Raw genomic sequence first — 25,114 nt, 5'->3', positions numbered from 1 at the left:
AGCAGCGAGGAAGTACTAAGCGGTGAGTTTTTATCTTTTATGTTGTTATTTTTTATTCCATTAAAGTGTCGGAGAGTTCCTTCCCACCCACCGGGCTGAGGCACCGGGCTGCGGCCGGGCAGAGCGCTCCTCCGGCGGGCAGCAGCTGGACGGAGCCTCGGTCCTCACGGTCCGGTGGTTGTTGTTGTTCCGCAGAGTCCGAGGAGCTTCAGGTGATTTAAACCTGTTAGTTAATTTACCTGTCAGCACCGGAAGTCAGCTCCATAAATAGATAACTATACTATAACTGTCTATGACCATGTGACCTTTAATTAACGAGTTTCATTTGAACGTCTCACTCACTGTTGATGACGTCCCCAGGTGTTAAACAGGTAAAACAGCGACATGTTTCGACAGTAATATTAATATTGAGAACTGAAGGTGAAACGTGATGAAGCATCAGATCAGAGTGACGTCATATAAACAGCTGTGACACTAAACATCTGGCCAACAGCAGCTGACTCCTCTCTTCCCTCCTCCTCTACTTCTCTTTCCTCCTCCACCACCTCTATCCTCTCTCCCTCCTCTTTCCCTTTCTCTCTATTTTCTCTCCTCCTCTATCCTCTTCATCTCTCTCTCCTCCTCTTCTCTCTCCTCTTTACTCCTCCTCCTCTTCTTCTCTTTCCTCCTCCACCACCTCGACGATCTCTCCCTTCCTCTCCCTCTCTCCTCCTCTACTTCTCCTTCCTTCCCCTCTCTCCTCTTCTCTCCCTTTCCTCTCCTCCTCTTCCACCTCTCCCCTCCTCCTCTATCATCTCTCCCTCCTCCCTCTTTACTCCTCTCTCTCTCCTCCTCCTACTCCCCTGTCTCCTCTCTTCCTCTTCTTCTTCCTCTCCTACTTCTCCTCTCTCTCTTCTGCTCCTCCTCTCTCCTCCTCTCCCATCTCTCCTCTCTTCTTCTTCTTCCTCTCTTCCTCCCTCTCTCCTCTTGTCTCCTCTTTCCTCCTCTCTTCTTCCTCCTCTTCATCTCTCTCTCCTCCTCTTCCTCCCCCCTCTCCTCCCCTCTTCTCTCTCCTCTTTTCTCCTCCTCTCTTCCTCCTCCTCTCCCTCTCTCCTCTTCCTCTCTTCCTTCTCCTCCCCCTCTCTCCCTTTCCTCTTCTCCTCTTCCACCTCTCCCCCCTCCTCTCTCTCTCTCCTCCTCTATCATCTCTCCCTCCTCCCTCTTTCCTCCTCTCTCTCCCTCTTTCCTCCTCCCTCTCCACCTCTTTCCTCCTCCTCTCCCTCTCCTCTCTCCCTCCTCCTCCTCTCTCTCTCCTCCTCTCCCCTCTTCTCTCTCCTCTTTCCTCCTCTCCCTCTCCTCTTTCCTCCTCCCCTCTCTCCTCCTCTCTCTCTCCTCCCCCTCCCTCCTTCTCTCTCCTCCTCTCTCTTCCTCCTCCTCCCTCTCCTCCCCTCCCTCCCCCTCTCTCTCTCCCCAGGTGCCGTCATGTCGTCCAATCAGAAGCGAGCAGCGGCGGCGGGGGGAGACGAGCGGTTCGGGCGGGTCCAGCGGGACCCCCGGTTCTGGGAGATGCCGGACCGGGAGAGGAAGGTGAAGATCGACAAGCGTTTCCAGTCCATGTTCACGGAGAAACGCTTCCAGGTCCGATACACGGTGGACAAACGGGGACGGCCCGTCAACCACACCTCCACCGACGACCTGAGGAGGTTCTACAAGGTGTCCGACTCAGAGGAGGAGGAGGAGGAGGGGAGGAGGAAGAGGAAGAAGGAGCTGAAGAAGAAGAAGAAGAAGAAAGGAGGAGGAGAGGAGGAGAAGAAGAAGGAGGAAGAGGAGGAGGAGAAGAAGGAGGAGGAGGAGGTGAAGACAGGAGGAGGAGGAGGAGAGCAGAGAGGAGTCCGAATCATAGAGGAGGAAGGTGAGGAGCTGATCAATAGTTAATAATCAATCAATTATTACATCCCAGACCAGTTCAAACCAGTTCAGACCAGTTCAAACCAGATCAGACCAGTTCAGACCAATTCAAACCAGTTCAGACCAGTTCAAACCAGACCAGACCAGTTCAAACCAGTTCAGACCAGTTCAAACCAGATCAGACCAGTTCAAACCAGATCAGACCAGTTCAAACCAGTTCAGACCAGTTCAAACCAGATCAGACCAGTTCAAACCAGATCAGACCAGTTCAAACCAGTTCAAACCAGTTCAAACTAGTTCAACAACAACAAACAGGGCAAACGCAAAATATTCCCATAGATTCATTCTAGACCAGAGAATGAATGGTAAAAAAAAAAGGTTTAAAAAAAAATACATTATTAGAGTTTTTCAAACGTCTACTACTCCGGCATACTCTCACCTAGAGACTCCATTTAAACTGTAAAATGTAGACACAAGTCTTGTCTATTGGTGTGTTAATCCACGTTTCGATCGGTATTATAGTTTTTGAACAATCACTGTTCAATGACCATGATCATTTCTGGAGAAGTGTGATTATAATGGGTGTGTATTGCACGGAATGTTCGTGCTAGAGTGGGTGACATCATCGGTTAGAGTGGGAGAAGTTTTCTGAACTTGTCTAAAACTTTTCTCTTTCCACGCTGCTCCTGGCCACAATTTACACTCTACTCACATGATTTTTTCCACAGTTGTAGACAAACTTGTCCTCTCTCGAACAATGTGCTCAACAAATCAGAGAGATTTACAGAATTTAAACTGTTAGCCTCTCAGTGAGGCCAGGTCTCTCTCTGCTGCTCATTGACTCTAATAGAAAGATTTTCTGAGAGACACAGAAGGGATCCCTGTTTATAACTCGCAAGTGTTTCTAAAATATTTACTGTAGAAACACCAAAATCATATCAAAGTGTCCAGGAAGTCCTTACGACGACCACGGTCTGATTGTTTTTCTGATAGGAGCTACCGTTTAGTCAGAATAAGCTCAAATGTGAGACCAGCCCAGAGGCAGAAAATCACCCTTTTCTCCACGTCATGTGTCTGTCTGATCAGCTGTGTCTTGACCTTAAGATCGTGGGTTTGATTCCCATGTTGACAGCACAGGCCACAACCCCCGTGGCCCCGTGGAAATTTTCTAGTTATTTATATAACACATTTACAAACTACCCGAGTTGACTAAAGTGCTGTACAACACACAAGCAAAACATATAATAACAATAAAACTAAATAGATACAAGTAATGTACAGTAAAAACATGCAATAAAACAATAAAGCAGGAGTGAATGTATATAAAAACTATCAAACTTAAATGCCAAGTGAAAGAGCTGTGTTTTTAATAAAGACTTAAAGGACAAATCCGGGCAAATTCAACTCTGGGCTGTATTTTCCTAACATTTTAGGTCTAAAAAGAAAAGAAAAGAAAAGATTTTCACTTTAATTGCTCCTGTTTTGCGGTAGTTGTGTCTGTCCCCGCAGGAGTTTGCACCCAGAAGTTTATTTACTTCAAGCAAGCCGACATGTTTGTAAAACTAGATCTAATTCAAAGTCTCGCGGAGTCTCACGCGAGACCCAAGTTGACGCTCGGTGTGTTCACGTGCAGTCCGAAGCTCCCGTTTGTGTCATAAACACAGAAATATCAACTCTTGACTTGCTTGAAGTAAATAAACTTCTCGGTGCATGTTTGAGTCGCCATCTGACGCTGTCTGTGGCTTTGAGGGATGTAAACAGCCTAAGCAGCAGAACTTCAATCCGCTCCCATTCATCGCTGCCGTGGCGACGCGGGGACAGACACAACTACCGCAAAACAGGAGACATTAAACTGAAAATCATCAGATTCCTTCTTTTAGTCCTAAAATTTTAGGAAAATACCGCCCCGAGTTGAATTTGCCCGGAATTGTCCTTTAAGTCTTTATTAAAAACACAGCTCTTTTCATTGGTATTTAAGTTTGACATGTTTGATACATCTTCACTCCTGCTTTATTGTTTTATTACATGTTTTTACTGTACATTACTTGTATCTATTTAGTTTTATTGTTATTATATGTTTTACTTGTGTGTTGTACAGCACTTTAGTCAACTTGGGTTGTTTGTAAATGTGTTATATAAATAACTAGAACATTTCTAGGGCTGACCCGATTATCATATTTTGGTAATCGAAGCTTCGTGGACATAAAAATCGATTTTATGGGGGGGGGGGGTGCGTGTTCGTAGCGGAAATAATGAAAGTAATGGCAAACAAACACTGCATATGTCCAAAATCAGGCAGGTTTCCAGGACGCCAAGTAGCCTACTCATTGTAATGTAACAATTGCCGATGAGAACCGGTGTCAAAAGGGAAAAAAGGAAGACAAAAAAAACAATCGATCACGGACTTCATGATCGATTTTCCATGGCAACGAACGAAGCTTCGAAGCTTTGATTTTTTTGGGTCAGCCCTAAACATTTCCTCACAGAAATTTTTGAGAGGGCCTAGTGGAGGTTGTGACCTGTGCTGATTCCTTCTTTTAGACCTAAAATGTTAGGAAAATACAGCCCCGAGTTGACTTAACCCGGAATTGTCCTTTAAAATGCTCATGTGTTAGTTAGTTCAGATCAGTTCAGTGGTTAATAATCAACCAACCAATACGATCAGTTCTGCGGTTTCTGTCTGTTCCTCAGATGATGAAGACGATGAAGATGAAGACGAAGAGGAGGAGCAAAGTGAGGAGGAGGAGGACGGTGTTGCCCTTGGAGACAGTGATGATGATGACGATGAAGAGGAGGAGGAGGAGGAAGAGGAGTCAGAGTCAGGTGACAGCGACAGCGACAGCGACAGCGGTCCAGACTTGGCCCGAGGGAAAGGAAACGTGGAGACGAGCTCGGAGGAGGAGGAGGAGGACGAGGTGGAGGAGATCCTGAGGAGGGAGGAGGAGGAGCTGGAGCACGACTGGGGGGAGCTGTGTAAGGACGCACCGAGGAGCGAGGAGGTGCAGACACACACACACAGAGACACACAGAGACACACACACACACACACACAGACATCCAGAGACCGACTGTGGTTATATGTCCTAAGTCTAACCCTCTGTGTGTCCTCCTTCTCCTCCTCCTCTCTCTTTCTCTTTCTCCTTCTCTTTCTCTCTCTCCTCTTCTTTCTCTCTATCCCTCCTCCTCTCTACTCCTCTTTCTTTCTTTCTTTCTTTCTTTCTTTCTTTCTTTCTTTCTTTCTTTCTTTCTTTCTTTCTTTCTTTCTTTCTTTCTTTCTCTCTCTCTCTCTCTCTCTCTATCTCCCCTCCTTCTCTTTCTCTCTATCCCTCCTCCTCTTCTCTCCTCCTCTTTATCTTCCTCCTCCTTCTCCTCCTCTTATTCTCTCCTTCTCTTTCTATCCCTCCTTCTCTTTCTCTCTATCCCTCCTCCTCTTCTCTCCTGTTTCTTTCTATCCCTCCTTCTCTTTCTCTCTATTCCTTCTCCTCTTTCTCTCCCTCCTCCTACTCCTCTCTACTCCTCTTTCTTTCTCTCCTTCCTCCTCCCTCTTCTCTTCTCTCTCTCTATCCCTTCTCTTTCTTTCTCTCTTTCCACCTCCTCTCTCCTTGTCCTCTTTCTCTCTCTGTCTCCTCCTCTTTCTCTCTCTCTTTCCTCCTCCTCCTACTCTCTCTATCCCCTCTCCTCCTCTTTCTCTCTCTCTTTCCTCCTCCTCCTCCTCTCTCCTCCTCCTCCTCCTCCTCTCTCCTCCTCCTCTCTCCTCCTCCTCCTCCTCCTCCTCTCTTCTCCTCCTCCTCCTCCTCCTCCTCTCTTCTCCTCCTCCTCCTCCTCCTCCTCCTCCTCCTCCTCCTCCTCCTCCTCCTCTCTCCTCCTCCTCCTCTCCTCCTCCTCTCTCCTCCTCCTCTCCTCCTCCTCCTCCTCCTTCACTCTCGTCTCTCTCCTCCTCCTCCTCCTCCTTCACTCTCGTCTCTCTCCTCCTCCTCCTCCTCCTCCTCCTCCTCCTCCTCCTCCTCCTCCTCCTCCTCCTCCTCCTCCTCCTCTCTCCTCCTCCTCCTCCTCCTCCTCTCCTCCTCTAGGTGTCGTGCCGTCTGGCCGTGTGTAACATGGACTGGGATCGTCTGAAGGCCAAAGACCTTCTGGCTCTGCTCAGCTCCTTCACGCCCGAGGGCGGCGCCGTGCTGTCCGTCAAGGTAACACGCCGCCGTGACATCACACCGCCTGGTGACATCACACACTCAGCTGATCGATAACTGTGACGTCATCAATAGACGTATCAATAACCACAGAATTATCAATAATCATCATTTATCACTTATAATCAACACGGAAGAATGAAATACCCGTGTGCGTGTGTTATTAACAAACAATCAGACTTATAGGACGAATCTCCTTGTTGTTTACAAGAGAGTTTCGCTTCGAGAGTTTCGCTATATCTAATTTTTCATGTCACTATATCACCGTTTAGACTAATCTGATGTTTGTAAAGTTTATAAAACCAATGATTGGACAAACATTACTATTTGTGTGCACATTTTTGTAATTAGTCATGGTTATCATAGATTAGCCGGGCTAACGGTTAGCTACCTGTTTAACTTTAATAACTCAGTGACTCAATAAACGCTCCATGACAAAATATTTTCTCCAGCGGATATCTGAGTTACTACATGACTGAGCTAACTGGAGTAGTTTCATGTCGTGTCCCACAACGGGAGGGTTTTAACAGCTGATGTCCCGGTGTTATCTTAGCTACCGCCAACACAGTCTCACCCCTTTGCGTCAAACGGTTGACGCTTGGTCAAGGCCCCTTACGTCAATATACTGACGTGGAGGGGGTACCCTCGAGGTCGTTTCTCGACGAATAGGGCCACTCATAGACTTGAATGCAAATCCCTCATCGTCGGATTTTGACGAAGGGGGGCGGGACCGTTTCTCCCTCACTCCCAGTGCGTCAACAGCCTGACGAACGGTCACTGTCCCTCCTCGTCACATGCCTGACTCATTAGGTGCCCGTTTTTCGTCAGGTTTTGACGCGCTCGGCTTTCAGTTGATTCCAATGCAGTTCCCTTCGCGGCGATATGTGACGCTCAGAGCAAGTGATCCAGCCGACCGGCTGCGGCACTGACAGACGCTGTGAGCAGAGAATAACTTTTTTTTTTTTTTTTTTTTTTTAACTTTTCCTTAAATCTTTATTGAACCTGATGCTGCTGTGTCTGACGTAACTTTCGGCAAGGACGTCCTTTCGGTTATTTATTTATTTATTTATTTATTTAGTGATCATGGTGTTTGGTGCAGAATAATCAATCAATCAATAAATAAATAAATTACGTCCTTGTCGGAAGCTGCGTCAGACCAGGAGGGGGGGGGGTTGTGGATTCTACAGGTGAAGACCACTTCCGCGTTCAAAAAGCTGCTCTGTTTAATCAATATTCTGAAGAAAGATCTGATTATTAGCCATAACGCTGTAACCATCCAAGGAAGACTGTGTAACAATATTATGTGCTTCTGCTGAGTCCAAAAGCCCTGTGTAATATCAACTTTATTTTAAGAAAACACGCTTTGTTTCCAATGTCATGTCACGGAGAAGCACTACATTACCCATAATCCTCATATTTATCAGCGACGTGTCTGATTGGTTGAGCTTGCTGTTACCAGCAAATGAAAAAATAAAACAAATTGAGCTTATATTATTTTCTTAGTAACTAAAAGGTCTTAACATCTTTTTGTTTTCAACATTGAATAAAAAAAGGGTGCTATATTGTTAAAATTCAACAATAAAGTGCATAAAAGTTGGCTTGACTTCTTTCTTTTTTTCTTTTTTTTCATAATTTTCACCAGCATCTTTCTGGTCCACATCACATCATATTTATTGTAATTTTTAATTCAATGAGTGACATTTTATTTTTTATCTGAAAAACATTATTATGAATTCAAGGGTCAGAGGTCACTGATTAGTGTTAAATTTAACCTTTTTGACCCTGTTTCCTTGAATAAATCACTAAGACTTTGATGCGGGAAGCTGAGATTTTGATTTGATTTGTTCAGAGCACTAGGACAAAGTTTCTGTAGAATTTCAGACCTGTCGGACGTCCAGAAGGGTCACAGCTGACCGTCTAGGCTCGTTTCTCGGCCTTCAAAGCCTAGATTTAGAAGCCTCTGACCTTAAAGGAGAAATGCAATTCTTTAATAGCTTCCAGGTGCTTTGGCCTATCAGGCTGAATTTTTAGCTAAAGGAGCTGGTGTACGATCAGGAAGTAGGGGAGCTGTGCATAAAGCCAATTGGTAAGTGTCAAAGGTCACAGGGGTCAAACATCAAAGTGAATCCAGCCATTCCTGCTTTTTCTCAACAAAACATACACGCTTTAAGTTATCATCATGAAATATTAATAGGTTGTATATCAGAGAGTCCTCTATCAGAATATTTTGGTCCCGTTGCTCTAGGGGCCCCAGGGGGCCACTTGGCTTTCCCATGCTCCCGCAGAGTTGGGTCTCGGGGTGATGGATAAGGGCCTCACCATGAGTCCACAGGCCAAGTTTCAAGTGATTTGGTCGGTTTCTATGGAAACAGCGGCCTCAAGGATACAGAGGAATGCGACTGTTTGAAGCCCCGCCTCTCGAAAAGTAATGGCTCAATCAGGACCAAACACACATCTACGCGTTCGTCTTGGGCCCCCGAACCATATATTACGAAATCAGAACTGTACGACTTTTGGAAATGTGTTTTGTCTATTTCGGCTTTTCAGACTCAGAGTCTGTCAGACTTAAAGCTTGAGAGACCCTCTTAGTCAGAAAATCCGAAATAGACAAAACACATTTCCAAAAGTCGTACAGTTCTGATTTCGTAATACATGGTTCGGGGGCCCAAGACGAACGCGTAGATGTGTGTTTGGTCCTGATTGAGCCATTACTTTTCGAGAGGCGGGGCTTCAAACAGTCGCATTCCTCTGTATCCTTGAGGCCGCCGTTTCCATAGAAACCGACCAAATCACTTGAAACTTGGCCTGTGGACTCATGGTGAGGCCCTTATCCATCACCCCGAGACCCAACTCTGCGGGAGCATGGGAAAGCCAAATGGCCCCCTGGGGCCCCTAGAGCAACGGGGCCAAAATATTCTGATAGAGGACTCTCTGATATACAACCTATTAATATTTCATGATGATAACTTAAAGCGTGTATGTTTTGTTGAGAAAAAGCAGGAATGGCTGGATTCACTTTGATGTTTGACCCCTGTGACCTTTGACACTTACCAATTGGCTTTATGCACAGCTCCCCTACTTCCTGATCGTACACCAGCTCCTTTAGCTAAAAATTCAGCCTGATAGGCCAAAGCACCTGGAAGCTATTAAAGAATTGCATTTCTCCTTTAAGGTCAGAGGCTTCTAAATCTAGGCTTTGAAGGCCGAGAAACGAGCCTGGACGGTCAGCTGTGACCCTTCTGGACGTCCGACAGGTCTGAAATTCTACAGAAACTTTGTCCCTAGTGCTCTGAACAAAATCAAATCAAAATCTCAGCTTCCCACATCAAAGTCTTAGTGATTTATTCAAGGAAACAGGGTCAAAAAGGTTAAATTTAACACTAATCAGTGACCTCTGACCCTTGAATTCATAATAATGTTTTTCAGATAAAAAATAAAATGTCACTCATTGAATTAAAAATTACAATAAATATGATGTAATGTGGACCAGAAAGATGCTGGTGAAAATTATGAAAAAAAAGAAAGAAGTCAAGCCAACTTTTATGCACTTTATTGTTGAATTTTAACAATATAGCACCCTTTTTTTATTCAATGTTGAAAACAAAAAAGATGTTAAGACCTTTTAGTTACTAAGAAAATAATATAAGCTCAATTTGTTTTATTTTTTCATTTGCTGGTAACAGCAAGCTCAACCAATTAGACACGTCGCTGATAAATATGAGGATTATGGGTAATGTAGTGCTTCTCCGTGATATGACATTGGAAACAAAACGTGTTTTCTTAAAATAAAGTTGATATTACACAGGGCTTTTGGACTCAGCAGAAGCACATAATATTGTTACACAGTCTTCCTTGGATGGTTACAGCGTTATGGCTAATAATCAGATCTTTCTTCAGAATATTGATTAAACAGAGCAGCTTTTTGAACGCGGAAGTGGTCTTCACCTGTAGAATCCACAACCCCCCCCCCTCCCCTCCTGGTCTGACGCAGCTTCCGACAAGGACGTAATTTATTTATTTATTGATTGATTGATTATTCTGCACCAAACACCATGATCACTAAATAAATAAATAAATAAATAACCGAAAGGACGTCCTTGCCGAAAGTTACGTCAGACACAGCAGCATCAGGTTCAATAAAGATTTAAGGAAAAGTTAAAAAAAAAAAAAAAAAAAAAAAAAGTTATTCTCTGCTCACAGCGTCTGTCAGTGCCGCAGCCGGTCGGCTGGATCACTTGCTCTGAGCGTCACATATCGCCGCGAAGGGAACTGCATTGGAATCAACTGAAAGCCGAGCGCGTCAAAACCTGACGAAAAACGGGCACCTAATGAGTCAGGCATGTGACGAGGAGGGACCGTGACCGTTCGTCAGGCTGTTGACGCACTGGGAGTGAGGGAGAAACGGTCCCGCCCCCCTTCGTCAAAATCCGACGATGAGGGATTTGCATTCAAGTCTATGAGTGGCCCTATTCGTCGAGAAACGACCTCGAGGGTACCCCCTCCACGTCAGTATATTGACGTAAGGGGCCTTGACCAAGCGTCAACCGTTTGACGCAAAGGGGTGAGACTGTGTTGCAACCGCCGTTAGCTTAGCTACCGTTAGCTTAGCTACCGTTAGCTGTCCCTGTCAGCTGAGCCACTGATGCTTTCTAGACACCGTGATTCCCCCAAACTGAATAAATACAACACATAGCAACACAAAACACACACACAGAAATAGTAATGTTTCTTCAATCATTTCAGATTTGTCTAAACGGTGATAGGGCGTGAAAAATATGATATATATAGCCTAGCTAAACTCTCGTTCGTTACTATTGATCTCATTCAAATTACGTGCTGGTTTTCTACCCGGAAGTAGAATGTAAACAACAAGGAGATTCGGTCTATTGATCACTCAGCTGAGAGACTGAGGTCGTCATGGCGACAGAGAGCCGGCCCTCTCACGCAGTGCATTGTGGGTGTCGTTGTCCGTCCAGATTTACCTGTCGGAGTTCGGGAAGGAGCGGCTGCAGGTGGAGGAGAGCCAGGGCCCGAAGGAGCTGCGGGCGCTGCCGGACGACTCGGAGGACGACACGGAGGAGCAGAAGTACGCACACACACACACAGACACACACACACACACACACACACACACAGACACACACAGAGAGACACACATATACACACTAGGGCTGGGCCGATACGCTTTTGTGCCGATTCGATTCTCTAACAATTTTTGGGTCCCGATTCGATTTAAATTGAATTAAACAAGTATTGCGATTCGATTTTACCAAGTATTGCGATTTTATATTTAAATTATTGTGATTTTCTGTCCTTAAACAAGAGCAGGTTGAACCAAACACTTGACAAAACATCATAATAAGTCATATTTACAAAAAACAATTCACACATCACATCAGTTTGTCTGTTGTGTTTGTTTGTTCACATACATATCTGTGAACAAACGAACACAACAGGCTGGTTTGACTTTGTCGAGTGTAATGGCACAGAATACATGATCGTACAATAAAGATTGGTCGTCCCAAAAAATTCGAAAAAAAATCGCGATTACTATAAAAATCGACCTAATACACACACACACATTCAGAGCGACTGTATTAACGTGCGGGGTTTCCTCTCAGGGTTTACAGGGAGAAGATGCGCGACTACCAGTTCAAACGCCTCAGGTATCACTACGCCGTGGTGGAGTGTGACTCCGTCGCCACGGCAACGAAGGTCTACGAGGAGTGCGACGGCTACGAGTACGAGACCAGCTGCTCCGTCCTCGACCTCAGGTAAGACTGTTTCCACCTTCTTCTTCTTTTTTTTTTCAAGTTTTTTAATTCATTTTTATAGACCGAATCTCCTTGTTGTTTACATTCTACTTCCGGGTAGAAAACCAGCACGTAATTTGCAAGAGTTTAGCTATATATCATATTTTTCACGCCCTATCACCGTTTAGACAAATCTGAAATGATTAAAGAAACATTACTATTTCTGTGTGTGTGTTTTGTGTTGCTATGTGTTGTATTTATTCAGTTTGGGGGAATCACGGTGTCTAGAAAGCATCAGTGGCTCAGTTGACAGGGACAGCTAACAGTAGCTAAGTTAACGGCGGTAGCTAAGCTAACAACGGTAGCTAAGCTAACGGCGGCAGCTAAGCTAACACCAGGACGTCAGCTGTTAAAACCCTCCCGTTGTGGGACACGACATGAAACTACTCCAGTTAGCTCAGTCATGTTGTAACTCAGATATCCGCTGGAGAAAATATTTGTTCATGGAGCGTTTATTGAGTCACTGAGTTATTAAAGTTAAACAGGTAGCTAACGGTAGCTAAGCTAACGGCGGCAGCTAAGCTAACGGTAGCTAAGCTAACAGCAGCTAAGCTAACACCAGGACGTCAGCTGTTAAAACCCTCCCGTTGTGGGACACGACATGAAACTACTCCAGTTAGCTCAGTCATGTTGTAACTCAGATATCCGCTGGAGAAAATATTTGTTCATGGAGCGTTTATTGAGTCACTGAGTTATTAAAGTTAAACAGGTAGCTAACGGTAGCTAAGCTAACGGCGGCAGCTAAGCTAACGGTAGCTAAGCTAACAGCAGCTAAGCTAACACCAGGACGTCAGCTGTTAAAACCCTCCCGTTGTGGGACACGACATGAAACTACTCCAGTTAGCTCAGTCATGTTGTAACTCAGATATCCGCTGGAGAAAATATTTTCTCATGGAGCGTTTATTGAGTCACTGAGTTATTAAAGTTAAACAGGTAGCTAACCGTTAGCCCGGCTAATCTCTGATAACCATGACTAATTACAAAAATGTGCACACATAAATAGTAATGTTTGTCCAATCATTGGTTTTATAAACTTTACAAACATCAGATTAGTCTAAACGATGATATAGTGACATGAAAAATTAGATATATATAGTGAAACTCTCGTCCGTCACTATTGTTCTCATGCTGGTTTTCTACCAGGAAGTAGTTGTAGACAACAAGGAGATTCGTCCTATTTAATTCTTTTCTTTTTTTTTTAATTTAAAAGGCTTGAAGTAGCATGAAACCAAAACAAAACAGAAAGACGACACAAATTCATAACTTACTGTGAATCCAGTGTTTGTTATTAGTTGTTAATGTGTTTTATTTCCTGACACTCGTCCGCAGGTTTGTCCCTGATGATGTCACGTTTGGGGAGGAGCCTAAAGACGTGGCGACGGACGTGAACCTGACGGCGTACACTCCCAAACTCTTCACGTCGGCGGCCACGGCAACGTCAAAGGTCAGACACCGATCACAGGACGCTGAGAACTATCGATTGATTGATCAACCACTGCTCTAATTTTTCATTTCATTTATTGAACTGGGACGACGCACATTTAAAACGCTGCTGCATTTAACATCAATGACTCAATAACACAAATGCTAAATTTCATCCGTAGTCCCAAGGCAGATAATATTCAGATCGATGGACCAAAAGCCTGCGAGACTTTAACAACGAGACAAACATCTAAGAAATGTGACGACAAGAATATAAAACTTCTTTAAAATCTTACAATAATGAAAATTAAGACAGACCTGGTGGGTTTTAATGAACTTTCTGTTGTAAAATAATAATTTATGTGTGAAAATATCATGGCAAGATCAAAGATACGTAGATACATAGAACAATGATTATAGATGAAACATGTCACACAGGTTAATGTTGTTGTTGAGTCTTTTATTTTGAAACATTTGCAGAAAGTGTTGACTTCCACTGGGTGAAAAAGAGCTTTTATTTTCAAATGAATGTGATGTCGTAGTGTTTATTAATTTATACTGATCAATCAGACTGACATAATTTCTCTGCTCATCAGAGTAGACTAGAGTAGAACCAGTAGAACCAGTAGAACCCAGAGATGGGGACTCGAGTCACTGTGACTTGGACTCGAGTCGACTCGAGACGCTATTTTGATGCGACTTGACTTGACTTGACAAAAAATAAAAGACTTGCGACTTGACTCGGACTTGAAGGTTAAAGACTCGGGACTTGACTTGACTTGAGACACGATGACTTGAATGACTTGAATGACCAGCCGCCACCGCTGAATTTTTCACCGGCACGGCACCAGATCAGTCGGTGTTTTGTTTTTTTTTCCCCGGACTTTTTATGCATTTATTTTGAAAGGACCGCTGGAGAGAGAGAGAGAGAGGGAGAGAGTGAGAGGGGGGTTTGGTACGGAGGGGCCTCCAGGGTCGCTGCAGCGGGTGTGCTACATGGATCTATTATAATATAATACATCCATGGCGTGCTATCACGCTCGCAGCTCAGTGTTTTTAAACGGAGATTTCATCCGGAGTTTCAGTGACGGTGAGCGGCCTGACGCTGCTTCATTAACGCTGCGTCGCCGCCGCTGTTCAGAGTCGGGACAAACGCACAGTAACCAATAGACCTAACAGTCACCTGTTACCAGGGTTACCATAGCGAGAAGCTAACGTGTCCTTTTTAAAAATTAAAAAATCTCCTCTCCTTCAGCCTCACGTTCTCACTGCTACAGAATCTGCAGTGACTACACAGCTGTTTGCCTGTCACTTAGCATCCAGGAATGTTTCAATGTTACACATTCTTTGACTTTTGAATATAAAATATCAAATTAATATCTAACTACTTGGTATGAGTGCAGGCTGAGAATGGTGTTGTCATGATAGAATATAGCTAATTGATTTTCTATTCTATTCTATTGATGTAGTAGGAGTTAACCTTTTGTGATCAGATCAGGTATGAAGAGGCTCATTAATGCATTATAAGACATGATAAGACATAAGACATAATAGATGTTCTATTCTATTCTATTCTAATATATTGTCTTCACTTTATTTAGATTAGATTCTGCGGGTGAAATTGCAATAATAAGGTGACTTGACTTGGACTTGACTTGACATAACCTGTGACTTGACTTGACTTGACTTGCCCAAAGAAAAATGACTTGCGACTTACTTGAGACTTGAAGGTTAAGACTTGAGACTTACTTGAGACTTGCACATGTGTGACTTGGTCCCATCTCTGGTAGAACCAGTATAAACCAGTATAAACCAGTAGAACCAATAGCAGCGCAGCAGTAGAACTCACTCGTCCCCTTTTGGACCAATCAGGTGCAGCTGACCTGGGACGAGACCGACCACGACCGCGTCACCGCCCTCAACAGGAAGTTCAACAAGAACGAGCTGCTGGACATGGACTTCAAGGCGTACCTGGCCTCCTCCAGCGAGGAAGAGGAGGAGGAGGGGGGAGGAGGAGGAGGAGGCGTCGCCCTGGGAGACGATGATGTCACAGCGAAGGGTGAGAGAGAGAGTGAACTCTTTAAAGAGCAACTAAACCCCTAAACCACTTTTTTCTGCTGAAAACAAATATATTTGGGTATGAAGTAGTGTTGTCGATTGATTCTGGTCCAACTTTTGACATTTTAGTCAAAATATTTCAATTTGGTGTATTCTGTAGTAAAAATGTAGAGTGACTGCCCTCTATGGGTTGAAACACGGCTATTACAATCAAATTTTTCTATTGGCTGAGATGGAGGCAGTGCTCCTGGAGCCCCGCCCATAATCAAGGCATTTTTTGAATTTCAAGCTTAGAGCACGTCATCTAGGGATGGGCGTATCGATCCTGTGGTATCGATATATCGATACTCACACGCTACTCGTTTGGCATCGATTTCCTTAAACAAATATCGATACCAACAAAATAAGAATTGGGGGTGCATGTGCATAACTTTCAGCTGTTTTAGATAGCTTACTTCAATTACTTCAACTTTGTGCCTTCTTTTTTTTTTTACCTTTTTCCACCAAGATCAGTATTTCTTTTTCTTTTTTTGATGAGAAAAGTACAAGAAAAGAACAAGAAAAGTGAAAATGTGCACATCTTTGTTCATATTTACTTTATTTAATTCATATTCATGTCATTTATTTTAATTTTAGTTTTACTATGTATTGACCATAATACATTTTGTATACATGCTGTATTTGTCATGTGATTTGTCTTAAATGTAGCCTAATAATATTTTGAATGAAAAAAATTCCCGTAAGAAATTATCAGTAGCCTATTGGTATCGGTATCGGTATCGATGAAAATGCAAGAAAAAGTATCGGTATCGTATCGAATCCCAAAAGTGTGGTATCGCCCATCCCTAACGTCATCCAAAACTGAGGGGTTTAGTTGCTCTTTAATGACGCTTCTTCTTCTGAGGTGACAGGAAGTGATGCTGACAGATGGGTGTGATTGACAGGTGAAGAGGAGGAGGAGGACGAGGAGGAGGAACACGAGGAAGAGGAGGAGGAGAAGGAGGAGGACAAGAAGAAGAAGAAGCAGAAGAAGAAGCAGAAGAGGAGTGAGGAGCAGATCTCCAAGTACAGGGAGCTGCTGAGAGGAGTCACGGAGCGGGAGAGGAGGCAGCGGGAGGACCGAGACACGGAGATGGAGATCACATGGGTGCCAGGTGAGTGTGGCCTCAGCACGGCCTCTGATTGGCTGTTGGCAAACATTGAAATATCACAGACCAGTTCAGACCAGTTTAAACCAGATCAAACCATTTTAGACCAGTTCAAACCTGTTTAGACTGGTTTAAACCAACTCAAACCAGTTTAGACCAGTTTAAACCAGATCAAACCGGTTTAGACCAGATCAAACCTGTTTAGACCGGTTTAAACCAGATCAAACCAGTTTAGACCAGTTCAGACCAGATCAAATCAGATCAAACCATTTTAGACCAGATCAAACTAGTTCAGACCAGTTTAGACCAGTTTAGACCAGATTACAGTTCAGACCAGAACAAACCAGTTTAGACAAGTTTAAACCAGTTCAGACCAGTGCAAACTAGTTCAGACCAGTTTAGACCAGATCAAACCATTTTAGACCAGTTCAAACCTGTTTAGACTGGTTTAAACCAGATCAAACCGGTTTAGACCAGATCAAACCTGTTTAGACCAGTTTAAACCAGATCAAACCGGTTTAGACCAGATCAAACATGTTTAGACCAGTTTAAACCAGATCAAACCAGTTTAGACCAGTTCAGACCAGATCAAATCAGATCAAACCATTTTAGACCAGATCAAACTAGTTCAGACCAGTTTAGACCAGATCAAACTAGTTTAGACCAGTTTAGACCAGATTACAGTTCAGACCAGAACAAACCAGTTTAGACAAGTTTAAACCAGTTCAGACCAGTGCAAACTAGTTCAGACCAGTTTAGACCAGATCAAACCAGTTTAGACTAGTTCAGACCAGATCAAACCAGTTCAGGCCAGTTTAGACCAGATCAAACCAGTTTAGACCAGTTTAGACAAGATCACAGTTCAGACCAGAACAAACCAGTTTAGACAAGTTTAAACCAGTTCAGACCAGTGCAAACTAGTTTAGACCAGATCAAACCAGTTTAGACTAATTCAGACCAGATCAAACTAGTTCAGACCAGTTTAGACCAGATCAAACCTGTTTAGACAAGTTTAAACCAGATCAAACCAGTTTAGACCAGTTCAGACCAGATCATATCAGATCAAACCATTTTAGACCAGATCAAACTAGTTCAGACCAGTTTAGACCAGATCAAACTAGTTTAGACCAGTTTAGACCAGATCACAGTTCAGACCAGAACAAACCAGTTTAGACAAGTTGAAACCAGTTCAGACCAGTGCAAACTAGTTCAGACCAGTTTAGACCAGATCAAACCAGTTTAGACCAGTTTAGACAAGATCACAGTTCAGACCAGAACAAACCAGTTTAGACAAGTTTAAACCAGTGCAAACTAGTTCAGACCAGTTTAGACCAGATCAAACCAGTTTAGACTAGTTCAGACCAGATCAAACCAGTTTAGACCAAATCAGACCAGTTTAGACCAGTTTAGACCAGATCAAGCCAGTTTAGACCAGTTCAAAACCAGTTTAGACCAGTTCAAACCAGATCAAACCAGTTTAGACCAGTTCAAACCAGTTTAGACCAGTTCAGACCAGATCAAACCAGTTCAAACCAGTTCAGACCAGATCAAACCAGTTTAGACTAGTTCAAACCAGTTTAGACCAGTTCAGACCAGATCAAACCAGTTTAGACCAGATCAAACCAGTTCAGACCAGATTAAACCAGTCTCTCTCTCAGCTTGGCTACAAATGTAAACTGTTAGTGTTTATATTTGTCAGTCTGGGTCATGTGACCACGTTGGTCTGCTGAGTGTCGGCCATGTTTTCTGTGTTGAATGATGATGTCATCTTTCTACCTGACCTGTATGATGTCATCACGTATCAGTGTCCGGCCGCCCCGGAGCTCTGTAACTGGCCGACTGCTGTTGTATTTAATTATGTCCCTTGTACTTTATTATCTGTGGGTATAAATAAATATTTAAAACGTGTTTGTGAAGGTCTGAAGGAGAGCGCGGAGCAGCTGGTGAAGAAGAAGAAGCTGGAGGAGAAGGACCGCACGCCGTGGGAGGACTTCCTGCAGAAGAAGAAGGACAAGAAGAAGCAGAGGAAGACGCAGAGGAAACAGGTGAGGGAGGGGGGGGCCGAGTCTGATCAGTCACCATGGCAACGTGACACGATGATGACGATGATGATGACTGGACTGACGTGTTGATTTGTCATCGTGCAGGAAGTGGGCGTTGCCGAGGACGACGACGACGACCTCAGCGACGACGAGCTTCCTGCAGACGTCGACCTCAGCGACCCGTTCTTCAGCGAGGAGCTCGGCAGCACAGGTGATCAATACCGTCGATCAATCGGTCGGTGATCAATAGACCGAATCGCCTTGTTGTTTACAACTACTTCCTGGTAGAAAACCAGCATGAGAACAATAGTGACGGACGAGAGTTTCACTATATATATCTACTTTTTCATGTCACTATATCGCCGTTTAGACTAATCTGATGTTTGTAAAGTTTATAAAACCAATGATTGGACAAACATTACTATTTACGTGTGCACATTTTTGTAATTAGTCATGGTTATCATAGATTAGCCGGGCTAACGGTTAGCTACCTGTTTAACTTTAATAACTCAGTGACTCAATAAACGCTCCATGAACAAATATTTTCTCCAGCGGATATCTGAGTTACAACATGACTGAGCTAACTGGAGTAGTTTCATGTCGTGTCCCACAACGGGAGGGTTTTAACAGCTGACGTCCTGCTGTTAGCTTAGCTACCGCCGTTAGCTTAGCTACCGCCGTTAGCTTTCCTGTCAGCTGAGACACTGATGCTTTCTACACACCCTGATGCCCCGAAACTGAATAAATACCACGCATTGCAACACAAAACTGCTTTGCTCGTGCACACAGAAATAGTAATGTTTCTTCAATCATTTCAGATCTGTCTAAAGGGTGATAGTGGCGTGAAACATTTTGAAACTTAAAAACTTTATTTTTAAACTCGACCGGAAACAGCTGTGACGTTGCAGGGTGTTCCGATTGGTGATATATCGATTAAGTGAAGTTTCCTACGGCAGATTCCCTGTGCAGGGAGTAGGGGGCTCTGTCCAAGTAAACTGTGGATCGGAACCATAGACTGTAAAAAGAATGGACGTAGCGTCCGTGACGTCCCCCATTGGTTTTGGGGAGTCGTTTTTGTGACTCAAATATGGCGGCCTGGACAGCGCCATGTTGGATTGGCCGGCCGAGAACCCGCCCACTGGCCTCGAAGCAGCTGTCCACGGAGCTGCTCGGACCTGTCACTCAACGTTTCCACGCCCTAATTGGCCAGAATTTTAACCTAATAACAGTAAAACGGTAGAGTTAAAAAAACAATTCACCCCCCTCAGAGTGTGTGCGGGGGTAGAAACTATCGATTGAGACGAAAAAACGTTCTGACACCAGGCTTTTAACATGTTTATTGAGGATGTAAAGTCGGTGATTTTAACATGGGGGTCTATGGAGAATGCTGCTTTCTGACACCAGCCCCCAGAGGAAGAAGAGGGGATTGCAGTTTTTTGAACGCGGAAGTGACTTCACTTCTCAGACCGACAACTGCCCCCTTGATCGGAACGCAGCCTCTGACTCCGTGTGTGTGTGTGTGCAGGTCCACAGAAGAAGCAGCAGAAGAAGAAGAAGCAGCAGGAGGAGGAAGAGGAGCGGACGCCGGAGGAAGAGGAGGAGCTGCAGAGGCAGAAGGTATGACGTCATGATGATGTCATCGAGTCAATCACACATGACATCATCGCAGTGGTGTAGTTAGTCTGAGTGATACTCGGGTTTACTCAGTATAGCCATAAATACTTCAGTTTACCCAGTACAACAAAACTATCTATCTATCTATCTATCTATCTATCTATCTATCTATCTATCTATCTATCTATCTATCTATCTATCTATCTATCTATCTATCTATCTATCTATCTATCTATCTATCTATCTATCAGTGGTTCTCAAAGTGGGAGGATTGACAGGGTCCCTAACTTTTTACTGAAATTTTACCACTTTTTTTAAAACAATTTTTCACTTTTTTTTTTCATGAATGTTATCACTTTTTAAATTATTTTTTGACTTTTATTTATTTATTAGAAATGTTACCACTTTTCCTAGATTTTTTGGGGGAGAAATTTTTACAAGTTTCTTCTCAATTTTTCTTTTTTACTTGTTATTATTTTTTTCAAGACATTTTACCCCTTTTTGTATTATTGTTTGCCCCTTTTTTTGAGAGAGAAATTGTACCACAAAGAGAAATTGTACCACAATTTCTACTATTTTTTGCGAAATCTTACCACTTTTTGGCTTTTTCTAGAATTCCTTTGAGAAATTTTATCTGTTTCTTCTCAATTTAAAAAAAACCTTTTTACTTTTTAAAAAATATTTTTTAGAAATTTTACCACTTTTCCTAGAATATTTTCACTTTTTTTAATCATTGTTTTAATTATTTTTTTCTTTTTTCTTTTTTTTGAAATTTTACCAGTTTCTTCTCAATTTTTCTGTTCTACTTTTTACTATTTTTAAAAGAAATTGTACCCCTTTTTGTATTATTGTCCCCCCCCCCCCCTTTTTGAGAAATTTTACCAGTTTCTTCTCAAATTTTTATTTCTTTATTTTTTTTTTATTATACGAGATTTTATATTTTTCAAAAAAAAAAATGTTACCACTTTTTTCTAAACATTTTAAAACTTTTTTGTATTTTTTTTTTTTGTGAGAATTTTTACCACTTTTTTCTAGAAATGTTTCAACTTTTATGGAGAAATTGTACCACTTTTTTTTCGCAGAAATTTCTCTATAATCTTTAAAAAATGTAGCTACGCCTAATTTAAACGTACTTTGATTGTTTGCAATCACATGACATCATCACCCACGTCTCACTGTGTGTGTGTGTGTGTGTGTGTGTGTGTGTGTGTGTGTGCAGGCGGAGATGGAGCTGCTGATGCACGACGGCGACGACGACTCCAAACACCAACACTTCAACTACGAGAAGATCGTGGAGCAGCAGAACCTGAGCAAGAAGAAGAAGAAGAAGCTGCAGAAGAAGAACAAGGGGGCGGAGCCTGACGACGACGACCACTTCCAGGTCAGTCGGGGGGGGGGGCACTTCCTGTTCTCAGCAGCTGGTGATGTCACACAACAAGCGTGCGGTTGATTGGACAACTCACAACGCGCTCTGACATCACCGAGTACATTCAAGATGGCCGACTTCCTGTCTGGAGGCTGACGTGTGATTTTAGTTCAAAAAAGTAACTGATTACATTTAGAAATTAAATTTAGGAGCAGACAACGTCAACACAACACAACATTTACATTCACATCATGTTAGTGTTGTTGTTGTGCGCTCTGACTGAGGAGTTCAAGTGTGACATCGCTGAGTAAATTCAAAATGGCCGACTTCCTGTCTGGAGGCCGACGTGTGTTTTAGGTTAAAAAAGTGAGGCTGTGTCCCTCCTCCCTACTCACTATATAGTGAATTCAATATAGTGACTATATAGTGACTCACTGGTCAAATGAAAAACACTTTGGGACACTACTCCGCCGCACAGTTAATGACGTATTACGTTGCGTAATTAAAACGTTCCGACCGCAATCGTAACAGCCGGTGTAGGTACCATGGATACAACCATGGTAACGGCCGGTGTAGAGGAGTAAAGCAATATATTAAGCGGTAATATATATATTTAAGCATCAAAGATGTTCAATCTAACCCACATAGTGTGAAACAACATTCAAAACACACACAGCCAGTGTGACAACTAAGCATAAAGTCCACTAGCTTAATGCTAACGTATAATGTAAAACCTCATAGATGGGCTAACAGAAATTAGCCTCGCTATCCAGAGTCTGTGGTCAGTTTATAACGCTTGTTAGGAAATTTGCTCCGACGTTTGTTGTGGGAGTCTGTGGAAGCCGCGACCGGACAACTCTGGCAGCCTGGACATATTTATTGAGGCTGCTGCACTACTGCATTTATTTGGTAGCTACACCGGTCGCTCTGGGCCGGTGTGGTAACGGCGTCGATCCGTGACCGCAATGCATGATGGGATATCTTGCTCCGGTTAGTGACCATCGGATGTTCACTACATTTCGCGGTGAATTGTGGGATAGATTCAGTCACTATATAGTGAACATTAATAATCACTAAACATTCGGACACCACTACAAAATGGCCTGGTCATTAGGGATGGGCATTTCGAATAATTTTCTAACCGAGTATCCTAACCTTGTCGTACCCGGGTAACCGAATACTGTAATAAAAAATAGAATGACTGTCAGACAGTCTGAATTACTGACACACAGCGTCGTCAGACTAAATATCAGGTGGATAATAAGAGTAGAGACTGGAGTTTAAGATGCACATACGGGGCAGATGTGCATCTTTATGCCGCGGTTGCCTCGGAGGAGAAAACTTTTTTTCTTTTTTTTTTTTAAAATCACTAGCGGTGCTTATTTATTAGTCCACACTACATTTTGGCGCCTACGCTCCTCTCTGCCTCGCATCGTCTCAGGAAATAACTGGGAAGGTTTCAGAATGTTTGTAAACTGAAAGCAGATTTTCTAACAGACTTGATGACACCTGTCGTCTCCGTCCCGACGGTTTACGCCGAGGGAACCACCACAGATTATTGTAAAAGGTTTGAAAGTCCGAGGCTCGATCCAAAAACGCTTTTACACAGCAGAAAATCACGTTGCTTGATCTGAAACTGTTAAACACGACAAAAAGCTGAACCACGACATGATGATGTAGTTTGATCCGACACTAGACTGTTGCTCTAACGTGCCGTTTTTTTAATCCTCGGTTAACCGGGTAATAAATTCATAACCGGATAGCAGATTGCCTACTCGGGTAACCGTGCACATCCCTACTGGTCACTATATACTTGTTACTGGTCAAAGACAGACTATTGTACTCACTGTTTGTTGTTATTAGAAATATATCTGTCCTAAAAACACCTGTTATCTTGTTTAAAAACCTCGCTTTTAGTGCAGAGAGTCATAAATATATCATCACCAGACATGCAGCTGTAGGAAACTTTACATTACCTAAAGCAAGATCTAACGCCGTCAAGCGTACGGTTCTGTATAGAGGTATGAAAGAATGGAATTCACTGCCGAAAAATATCAAACTCACCACGAACACAAAGAAATTCAAAATATGAATAAAACAGCATTTATCAAAGTAAGACAACATGGTATATTTATATATGGGGTATATTTCGATGGATATAGGATATGTGTTATTATAATGTATATTCTGTAGAATGAATGTATATACAAGTATGATGTGTGATGTGTAATGATGTATACATATATGATATGTAGAAATGTGGGTAATAGGATTAGTATGTGAACAATTAATATAACGAAGAAGGAATGAAGCACAGTTAAGAAATGTAAACACTTACTCTGTTTTTGTTTTGTTAGGTTAAAGCAGATATCAGTGGAATGTTTTTGTTAATATAAGTCCTAAATAGTCCTATTTTCCGTCAGCAATCACTTACATGAAGTATTTCAGCCTAAACACGAGTCTCTCCGTCACTCTGCTCTGCTGTAACCCGAGGAGAAAATTTTCCTTGTGGGATACAAGTGTTATCCAATGAGGGGAGAGAACGGCATGAAGGGCTGTGTGTGCAGCCAAGGGATGCGCGTGAATGTGGTGACGTAGCACGAGGACCAATTGATGCCTGACAAGGGCGGGGGCTGCTAACTCATGGTGCGTTCAAGGAAACTCGTACTTTGTGTTTTTCCTTCCTGTGAAGTCATACCAGTTCGATCTGGTACGAGTTCACGGGTCGGAAGTTACGAGTGGCCGTTATAGGGAACTTTCACAGACAACAGGACGGTAAAAACACGAGCTACGGGTTACCTGGAACGCTACCAAGTCGTAGTTGTGACTTGAAGCTGTAACTTACGGTTTCAAAAGCCTGCCTTGAACACAGCATTAGCCGAAACGGCCGTGCCGATGATATCTGCTTTAAGCATATCGCTCACTTATTTTTTTGTTTTAAATTTTTATAAAGTTTATGTTTTGTGTTTTCAACTGTATATTTGATACTGTCGGACCCCAGGAAGAATAGCTGTGGCGTTGCTGCAGCTAATGGGGATCTTAATAAACAAACAAACAAATATAGAGAGTAGCATGATGATGTTGATGGTGATGGTGATGATGCTGCAGCAGGTGTTCGGCCGCTCTAAAACGTGTGACTTCCTGTCTGCAGGTGGACGTGGAGGATCCTCGGTTCCAGTCTCTCTTCACCTCTCACCTCTTCAACCTCGACCCGTCTCACCCCAGCTACCGCCGCACGCAGGCCACCGAGCGGCTGGCGGCCGAGAAGCAGCGCCGCCGCCACGACGAGCGCCGCCGCAAGGACCACGCCCTCGCCACCGCCACCGCCGCCGCCGCAGCCACGACCACGGCAACCACCACAGCAACCACGACAACGAAGAGGACGATGGACCCCGGACTGTCGCTGCTCGTCAAGTCCATCAAGAACAAAACGGAACAGTTCCAGGCCCGGAAGAAACCGAAGCTGCTGTAGGCGCCACTTCCTGTTTCCTGTTTACCGTTTGTGTTTTTGTTGTTGTTTTGTACGAGAAGTAACGCCGTCGACGGGACGACGAGTAAAAAAAAAAAACTGATTAAA

At 43.3% G+C, this 25,114-nt stretch overlaps 1 protein-coding gene across 1 annotated transcript; it reads left to right on the top strand.

The window, feature by feature from the left end:
- esf1 (ESF1 nucleolar pre-rRNA processing protein) lies at positions 1-25,114 on the top strand. Its single transcript, XM_085786484.1, has 14 exons — positions 1-22; positions 1,454-1,891; positions 4,579-4,886; positions 5,958-6,071; positions 11,051-11,160; positions 11,696-11,848; positions 13,217-13,331; positions 15,182-15,368; positions 16,312-16,521; positions 18,433-18,560; positions 18,663-18,768; positions 20,083-20,174; positions 21,391-21,552; positions 24,689-25,114. Exons 2-14 carry the CDS (start codon positions 1,462-1,464, stop codon positions 25,007-25,009), a joined length of 2,436 nt encoding a protein of 811 aa, XP_085642610.1. The 5' UTR covers positions 1-22; positions 1,454-1,461; the 3' UTR covers positions 25,010-25,114.

Source organism: Trachurus japonicus, chromosome 1, assembly GCF_045865225.1.
Source record: "Trachurus japonicus isolate A0001 chromosome 1, Traja_1.0".
NCBI classification, from domain to species: Eukaryota; Metazoa; Chordata; class Actinopteri; order Carangiformes; family Carangidae; genus Trachurus; species Trachurus japonicus.
Note: the sequence above shows the minus strand (reverse complement) of the source record. Positions and strands in the feature narration are given on the sequence as shown.